We start from the raw sequence: 9,387 nt of genomic DNA on the forward strand, positions 1-9,387 counted from the left end.
CATTGTGGGATAATTTAAAGGAGAAAAAAGATCATCAAGATTAAAAAAAATAACTCAAAATTTCTACCAATTTCTTAGATATTTGGAGAATTAGAAATTTTCCTCTTTTTGATGGTAGTTCTTCTCTCACGTAAGTTTATCACCCGTCAATTTTAAAATTTACTGATCGTGAAAAACTAAATTTTAAAAAAATTATAAAATATAAATAACTCGAGACTAAATTTAAAATACCATATATTTTGCCCAACTCTATTTAACATATAATTGTTTTGGTACATCTTAGCTCTTAATTAAGTAATTGAATAGACTCAATTATTTTTAATGTGGGGGCTATGATATTTAAAGTCAAACCTAATTTGTTTGGTAATAACATTATTTCAACAACTTATTTGGATTTTAAATTGACAATATTATTTCAAATAAATAGTATCATTTCACATCTTTTATACACAAAGATGTAAACATGTAGTGCCAAATAGAAATAAATTGCTCAAATAAAGCAACATAGCTACCAAATATGAAACATTAAATTTGCAATAATTAGCAGGTTCCTTGCACTCAACTTGCACATTCAATCCACTTTCTCTTCTATTTGAAAGTACCAACCATAAATATTTCAAAGCAAATATTTCCAACCACCTCTCCAAGTCTCAACTAATTTCATAAAACAACTCAAATACTCACATTCTCACATTCTTAATATTTAATAAGTGGAATCGAGAGGTATTGAATGATAAAATTTTGGTTAAAAATATTATTTTGGATCATGTATTTTCATTTAAGTGATAATTTAGACCCTGAATTTTAATTTGTAACAATTTAATCTTAGTATGTTATAAAGTAACAATTTAATCCTACCATGAAAAATATCAACAAATTTAAGTATCAATTTTTATTATATTGTAATTTAATCTTTCTAATTTATAAATACAATTGGCCCTTCATCAATTTATCCATCGATATATATACTATTAGATCTTAACAACAATCGAAACTAAATTGTTACCAACTTTAAACTATAGAGATTAGATTATTACACATTAAAATTCAAGAATTAAATTATTGCCAATTTGAAAATAAAAAGACAAAATCATTACAAATCAAACCAAATTTCGGGGATTAAATCATTCAAAATTACAAGAACCAAGTGTTTTTATACCAAAAAAATTTGTCAACCAAAAAAAAAAGCCCAACTCCTACCATTAGCGAAAGTGTTGAGGGAAACTTTTGAGTCATGAATTCTGAATAGAACATACTCAGGCAAGAGAAACTACTTCACAACAGAACAAGACTTCATTATTAGCCAGTCTAGGAGAGATCTAAACATCCAAATCATGAGTTTGTTTAGTGGGAAAAAAATGGAAACAGAAAACTCATACTGTTTCTTGATAAAACAATATCCAAGTTACATAATTCTCCGTCTCATTATCATGAAGTACTCAGGAACAGGGAGTCAAATTCATATGAAAAAAAATCTAAAATTCTACTCTCTTTTCCCAAAGGGGAAACAAAAACACTTGATCAATGGACCATTTAGAACCCAACAAGAATGCTACATCAAAATTGCTATAAGTACCCGCAGTGGTTGGTCAAGTGAGAACTTGAAGCCTGTGGGCACGTCCCTTGTTCCTTCATATCCTAAATGGTTCTTTTGCAGAGCCAGATCTGTCCAGCTTTAGCTTCTTGAACTGCGATTTCTTGGTAGCAATCTCTTGGAAAGGATTTGGTCCACCGAACGAGTGTTTAAATTCTCGAATCTTCTTCCTCTTCCCTTGATCATATTCTTCGTCCCTGTAAAATTAGTTTGCACACACAAACCAAGTCAATACATCTTACATTCCAGAACAATTGTCTATATGGAAAAAGCACCATCGTCAAGAACTCAAATTCTATCCACTAATTTCTCTTCATTAACTTATACTATGTTTTGTGTTTGTTTTGGAAATAGAGATTCTTTATTCGTGAACATGAGGATATTCAAATTTTCACCTGCTCCAACTTCTCCTACTTTCTTAGGGTTGAAGGTTCAAATCCCCACCTTCCATTTAAAAGAAAAAAAATGAATATTTTGGCTTATTTGGTTAAATAATAATAATTTAACCATGTTGGGCTATTAGTGTTAACTCACTCTTTCTAAAGCAACACTAAAATAAACAGTAGTAAAACTGGTTATGAGACCATTGAAATCCAAACTCCCAATACTCTAAACAAACTTACATATCGACAACATTGTACAGGTAACAGACTATTGAATCGGTCATATAAAAACAGGCAAAAGATAATCCTTTGAAACTTAATCGTATGTGCATTCGAGATAAAAGTTGAAATAAAAACTACTCTATATTTTGAAACTTCTTCATAACTTTCATCCGCTTTTTTACCACCTGACCAGCATTAGTAAATAAGAAAAGGTAACTAAGAAATTTCAACTCACCATTCATCTGCAACATAGCCGATGCTTCTTATAGTCTCCATGCCACTGAACCCATTCTCAAATGATGGCATTTTTGTCCCATCCCACTGCTCGACTGCAATAAGAAGAATTTTTCAACTCATTAGAAATATAAACAAGCTGCAACATGTTTCAGTGTTAGCAATCCTTATTATAAGGCTGAACAACACTGAATCTTCCCATAGGAAACTAGAAGAGTAATGCAAAATATGCCCTTTCTCGAGATGAATAAGGCCAACATTTGGATTGGGTCTTACAAGAGTTAGTCTTTCAATTATGACAAAGGAAAGCTACAAAAGGTAAATGACTGGGAATGCTCTACTGCATAAGTTATTTTAAAATGGGATTGCATATATATGACAATAAAATGTGAATATGATCAAAGAACTAGGTCCCCAACAGAAACCTTAAGACCTTCTCAAAGGTTTTGTAGCATAAGAAATATTATCACAACTAAGGTTAGACTTTCTTGACTAATGTAAAATTTACATATCACCTAACATAGCAGTAAGGTCATGCAACAGGTTCATAAAGTGCTTGGAAACAATTTAGAAACAACGCAGCATAAATTGCTTACCAACTGTATTTTGAAAACCATTGGTAAGAACACAACGGAAGCCATCTTGATTAGCGTTTATCTTTCTATCTTTTGGGAAATTCACTTCAATGGATTCCTTGTGATTAGCTACTATGATAGAGTCACTGCTACAGTTCAATTTTTTCTTTGTTGCAAGCTCAGAACTTTCCTCTTTACTTCTTTTTCCACTTCCTTTATCAACTATATCAGTCAGCTCCTCCACATTATGAGCTTCATTCTTTGTGGAAATACCATTACCTTCTCTAGAACCATGCTTAGCCTTCTTCCTGGACTTACAAGTTGAAACTAAGTAAATGGACTTGGCTTTCTCGGATGTAGATGGACCAAGATCAGATGAGATGCCATCTGTACTAGACAAGCTTTCCTCGGTGAGATTTTTGGACCCTGCAGATTGGCGCTTTTTCCTTTTATGTTTCCTCTTTTTACACAGGCTCAAAGATGCCTTGAAAAGAATGTTTGAGCTGAGATGCAAACTTCCTAGATGGTACTTCAAATTTTTCCTTTTCAATCTTCTGCCATGCTTAGAATCAGGAGTTTTTGTGACCAACAATTCAGATGTCATAATTGAAGAAGTTGACATTTTATTTGACTCATCGGGCATCAATTTTTTACAATCAGAAGCATCCTCAGAAGACAAGTTACCAACAAACTTTTGATTTGGTATATCAACCTGGGAAAAGTTGAACGAGGATAAGTTTGAAGAAACAAGACAATAACATTACATTGAGGGCCAAAGCATTTCAAAGGAATATAAAGGTGCACCTTGCTACTTTCCGACTTTGGTTGATCTGGTAATATCTCCGGGTAAGATTTCTCTAACGTTTTACAGCCAGACTCTTCGGTTAAAGCAGCATTACCATTCTGCACATGTGAAACCAGAAGCTCCTAAACAAAAGAAGGTTTTTTTTAACAAAAAATAAATTTTTCATTGATAGATGAACATAAGAAGGTTTTTCTTTTTGCAAATCAATTCAGCAAACATCAAATACTCCAACTAGCAAGCAATGCAAACAAAGCGTCAACTTACAGCCTGTGGAATGGCAGAAGTGTTGGGATCAATTAGATTGAGAGAAGTAGCAACTAAGACACCCAGGCCTCTATTGACATGGCCGATTTCTATATCAGCTGCTCTGGCCAAAGAGCTTACGGAATTAGTAGCAACAAAGTTGTTGTTCATACATACGGGTAAAGATGTTAAATCTTCAGCTGGACTTGAGTTTGGCATAATATCCTCGCTGAATGTTTTTAGTGGCAAGACTCCCCTTGAAGAATATGTCGGCATGGATACTGTTACTGGTACCGAGCATTCCGTGCTTGCCTGTTCAATTTCTATCTGGACTGATGGTCCATTCGAAATTTTTGTTTTTGATGGACCCATGTTTGGTGAGTCTTTTGACTCTTTTCTCAATTCATCGCTGGTAGGGCCATTTAATTTTTTTTCAAATGTACAATTTTGTGCACAGTTGTCCTTCAGACCTTGGTTGACAACGGAATCGCTTCTATTTGAACTGGTAGACATTTTCATATTCTCTTTCAAAGCAATATCGATTGATTTTTTCTGAACAACTTTTCTTCTATCACGTACATAAAATAACATGTATGCCTGCTGCTCAAAAACAGTCCTGTCACCAACGTGTGAAACCTGTGACAGGCAAATGAATTCTATTTAAATTGAGATTGGCAAATGTTGAGATACAAATTTCATCTCTTCTATTTATCACGTTTCATGAAAAGAAACAACACAGTTCACTTAGATAGAAGTAGAACCATGAACTTTATATCACATACCCGATTATCATCAAGGGCATACCACATGCCACTGGATGTTCGAACATAACAATAGTAGTGACCACTACGGGTGCTACCACCATGATGGACCAGAACCCCATAAAGAGTGTACTTCAAATCTCCATCCTGGCAATGCAAGAATCTTAGTGAAATCACACGACCGCATAAGCACATAAAGCTACAGATACTGAAAGCCAAAACAAATTATAACCAACTGCTATAACATCCAGCTGAAATCGCACAAGTTCGAGGATATGCGTATTATATATTTTGGAACATCACAAATTTAAGGAAACAGAAACAAAAGTAACTGATTGTAGTCATTGTTATTACGGTACCACCAAACAACCTTTAAAAAAATTTCCATGATTAACAATATATCCACATACATATTTGATCATCATCACTACAAAATAATGCACTACAACAAACTCAGAAAATGAAATATCTGCCAAGAAATCATGCGAAATGTACGTCTAACAGGCATGAAACAAATTTTTACAGAAGAGTATCATTGTCATAATGAAAGAAGACAAATAGGAAAGGCAATCTGTTCCATGGTCCAGAGTCTAACACACTTGTCATTTTTTATGCTTTATCCAAAGAAGTTCCACATGAACTTTTCCTTCCTATTCATGTAGTTTACAGATGCAATATCCTAGCAGTAATCCAGCATCTACCCAGCTATTGGCTACAAAAATCATTCTGTAAAATGAGCATGAAGTTGATGAGGGATATATTGGAGCAGAATAATATAAATTGAATTTAGTATGAATTGAAAAGCAAATATCATGTCGTCTAAGTGAATAGTTTTAAGCTTGCAACCATAGATCATTAGTAAGCTCATAATTCCCAATACAAAACATAATTATTAAGTCTATAACACCCATATGAGAGACATAAATATACATGTGGATGAGAAGCTTACAGCATATGAACCACTGACAAAAGGTTTCAGATCTAATGTAGGGCCAAACTGAATCTTTTTGTGGATCTTTTCTTCAAGATTATATGATTGGAACCGCTTTAGATGAATAGTTAAGACATAGGGAGCCTTGTGAACTGTGAACTGCTTAAGAGCCTTAACTTTTTGCTTGCATCGTTGACATTGATACTGCCTTTCCCCTCCATCCAACAGCTCGGGAGTAGTGAAGTTTTTGAATGCTTTATATATTGAATCTGCCTTCACTATGTCAAGACTTAAATCTAAAAATGGATCAAATGTGTTGGAGCAATAAGAACATTGCATGCATTTGACCTGAAATGAAGTACAGATATTATGTGTCAACTGAAGAATTGACATATGGGGACATGCCACCTTTAAACTTCAATGTTTTTCCACCATTTCAAGTTGTTGCCTGATCCTCTGATCCTAGATAAGAGGTTACCTGACTTCGAAGGCGACCACCAAAAATCTTGTGTACCAAACTCTTCTCATAGGCACTAGGAGATTCACTTGGCAGGCCCAAAGGCAAGCAACACCTATGCATGGATTCCAGCAAGTTTACCATGTATTCATGAGCATCTTCTTGTCTAGCATTTCTGAAGTTACGAGATATACCTAAGAGCATGGTTAAGAATTGAACAATCTGACACCATATAAGGGTAAAAGACTGTCTAAATCCAGCTAAAAAATTGGAAAAACATCTCATATACCAGGCTTTAAAATGGTTATTAATTAGAAAAATATCACATATACCTGACTTTAACATAAGGTGAAGTCATAGGGTATTCATTATGAAAGATCCCACACCATTTGACTCTTTGTATCTTACCCCAACCCCACCCCCACCCCCACCCCAAGAAATGAGATGAAAAAGAAATCGTCAAATTCTGATCAAGAATATTGTTTGCTCTGGTCTTCCAACAAAGGGTAATAGATGACTTGTATTAATGAGCAGATATTAAATAAATACTGATATATACTTCATGAGGTTTCTGTTCTAATAAATTCTATTCTCATTAAAAATTGGAATAAATGGCAACAGAATCCATTGGCAAACACTTTCAGACCACCTTCTCTTCGATTAAATTTGTTCTCCTACAAGAAGTAAACACAATAAAAGTTCCTCTTAAAACTTTTTGCACTAATTTTTGTTGATAATATTAATCTTTATACTGCATAACAGTTAACCATTTCCCAAGATTCTCTAATAAAACATTAAACAAGTACAATGTATAGTGAATTATAAGGATACATCGTAAATTAGAAACAAGATCCTTTGGTGCTAATATTCTCCCACTTGACTGCAAAGCACGACTAACATGCTTCTGAATGGCACATAGCGCACAGAATCCAGCTACATGGCCTTTGTAAATTTTGAAACTGAATTAGACAAGTAATACCAAGCATAATAATCTTAATGTAGATATAAAAAAAAGCACGAGCACAATAGAACAAAACTTCTATAAAAATATGCATATAATAATTATTATAATAAATAGCTCACATGGAGGAAAGTCAAAACTATTTCACATTCGAGTTGTGGCGAAATACAAAACCACACAGTCAAGTATGCTAAAATGAATATCAAACGTAAATTCATTGTGTCAAGAATTGTAGCAATATGTGAAAGCAGACTAACGCACAAGAATTTTGATGCTTCCCGCTTTGAAGATATGCAGCCAAAGGCTCTGTATACGTCAAACACTGCAACACTGAGTTAAGAAAACAGGTGTTCCCAAGATTTTGCAAACCAGCACCCTGCGAAAGGTAACCCCATAATCCTTAAGTTTGATTTTTTAAATTTTTTTTGATAAAGTCAGACTTTAAGAAAATAACATGACAGGAAGAGAAAAAAGAACCACGAGCCACCTAAATTAATCAAAGTACAAAAACAACCTCACCTAATTAGGCAGGAAATACAAAACAAAAGATAAACATGCAGATATTCAAGGAACAAATTCATAGCGCTCCAGGCTGATAAAAAAAAATAATAATAATAATAATAATAATAATAATAATAATAATAATAATTAAAAAAAGGAACAAAAACACGGCTCACTGTTAATGCTACAACAAATAGAGTTCCAAATATGTACTTAGAAAGCAAGCAAGTTAGACAAAGCAATGTAAAAATGTAATATTAATTTTTCTTGGCTATAAACAAAGTCGTGAACATAAAAATAAAATATGCAGATGGCAATAAAAATAGATATTTAAAAATAAGATACGAACAAGTAAAGAAATTCAACTGCTAATTACAATGGACCAGAGACCATCAGAAGAGACAATAGAACCCACAAAAAGGAATGGATTATAGTGTAATCAACAAGGTTAAAAGAGCTATAGTAAAGAGAGAAAACTAGAAAACCAATTTGTCCAAAATTAGCATTAAAATGAGCACAAGATTCAAAATACTAATTCTCAAGAACTCTGAAGATATCCTCTTTATGTAAAGAGACAGAGCATGAAGCCACTGAACAGAGTAAAACGAAAAGAAAAGAAACTGACCACATCAAATCTGACTCCATGCTAAAAACTGACAAAATCAAAATCCCTGGCTACCAATCAATCAATCAGACGCTTAAAAGAAAGTCTCGAAACCAAAAGATAATAACATAACCTCAACAAAAGTCAAGTCATTAAGGCACTTACAATTCGGCGAAAGGTGATCTCGAAACTGAGCTCGGGGTCCAACCCATTCTCTAAAAGCTCAGACCCATCCATCTTCTTCCCCTTGGAAGCTGAGTGATCCACATTAGAACCAGATTTGTGAGCAAGTGAGCTACTGGGGTTTAGGGTCTCGAATCGAAAATCGCCGCCGCCGTTATCAAACCCATTGAAACTCTTCCTAGCCGGATGAAAATCCATCCTCCTCTGAAACAGAGAAGACAACAAATCAGCCGATGTCCCGGGGCAATCCGACGGATTATCATGCTCTGGTTTGAAAACAAAGCCGTCCGCCATACCCAAACCTTCCGACGCGATTCCAATTACGAAACAGGAGCGAGCGAGAGAGAGATCGAAACAGCTCAGTTTGTCGAACAAACTTTGAGAATAAATCGTTAAAATTTCTCGGAAGTTTGGATTTCCGATTGGGATGAGAAGATTAATTGCAGAGCTTCGCGCGTTTTGGCACACGGCTTCTGCGGAAGAGAAGGAGAGTGTAGGCGATAGCGCCAGTATTAAACCCTACAGAAGTCTTTTTGGCCTTTTTATTTTTTATTTTTATTTTCTTTTTTTCCGCGAATGGTGCAGGTGAGATTACGGTGGACGCGTCACACCTGATTCTCGCTCCACCGTGTCGGAGAATCTCGATGGCCGTAGCCAACAGACGCCTGCCACGTGTTGCTTTTGAGGTGGAACAGTATCTTCACATTGTTTATCACCGCTCTTTGTTCGAATCTGGGAGAAACCAATGGAATAGTGACACGTGGACTGTTGGGTCCATTTGTAAAATTCCGGCCCTGGCAAATGTGCTTAATTTTAACTTTTAGATTGAGAAAAATATGGATTTTAAGGTAAATTAACCCAACTTTCGATTTCATCCAATTGCATCTTAAATTTTAAATTTTGATACGCGTTGTAATCTTTACTCGAAATTTT

The 9,387-nt window shown here is 34.6% G+C and overlaps 1 protein-coding gene across 3 annotated transcripts; it reads right to left on the reverse strand.

The window, feature by feature from the left end:
* Positions 1-1,359: 1,359 nt before the first annotated feature.
* Positions 1,360-8,972, reverse strand: UBP23 (ubiquitin-specific protease 23). Of its 3 annotated transcripts, XM_022302456.2 has the most exons (12): positions 8,751-8,972; positions 8,437-8,658; positions 7,428-7,542; positions 7,037-7,147; positions 6,227-6,399; positions 5,767-6,096; positions 4,839-4,964; positions 4,078-4,692; positions 3,813-3,935; positions 3,030-3,720; positions 2,435-2,528; positions 1,360-1,791 (listed from the first exon to the last, which is right to left on the reverse strand). In XM_022302456.2, exons 2-12 carry the CDS (start codon positions 8,650-8,652, stop codon positions 1,632-1,634), a joined length of 2,754 nt encoding a protein of 917 aa, XP_022158148.1. In that variant the 5' UTR covers positions 8,653-8,658; positions 8,751-8,972; the 3' UTR covers positions 1,360-1,631. The 3 variants fall into 3 exon arrangements, with proteins under 3 accessions (XP_022158148.1, XP_022158147.1, XP_022158146.1); XM_022302455.2 differs by having other exon boundaries at positions 3,813-3,911; positions 8,437-8,972; XM_022302454.2 differs by having other exon boundaries at positions 8,437-8,971.
* Positions 8,973-9,387: the final 415 nt, after the last annotated feature.

This window comes from Momordica charantia (assembly GCF_013281855.1).
Source record: "Momordica charantia cultivar OHB3-1 chromosome 8 unlocalized genomic scaffold, Mcharantia_2.0 BLBB01000008.1, whole genome shotgun sequence".
Lineage (NCBI taxonomy): Eukaryota > Viridiplantae > Streptophyta > Magnoliopsida > Cucurbitales > Cucurbitaceae > Momordica > Momordica charantia.

Bases quoted from the DNA above. Each gene is read 5' to 3' on its own strand.
- UBP23 (XM_022302454.2), bottom strand. From the start codon at position 8,748: ATGGCGGACGGCTTTGTTTTCAAACCAGAGCATGATAATCCGTCGGAT. The intron at 6,097-6,226 runs GTAACCTCTTAT...ACTTCATTTCAG, and splicing joins GTGGTCGCCTTCGAAGTCAG to GTCAAATGCATGCAATGTTC. The intron at 3,721-3,812 runs GTGCACCTTTAT...AACTTTTCCCAG, and splicing joins CAAAGTCGGAAAGTAGCAAG to GTTGATATACCAAATCAAAA.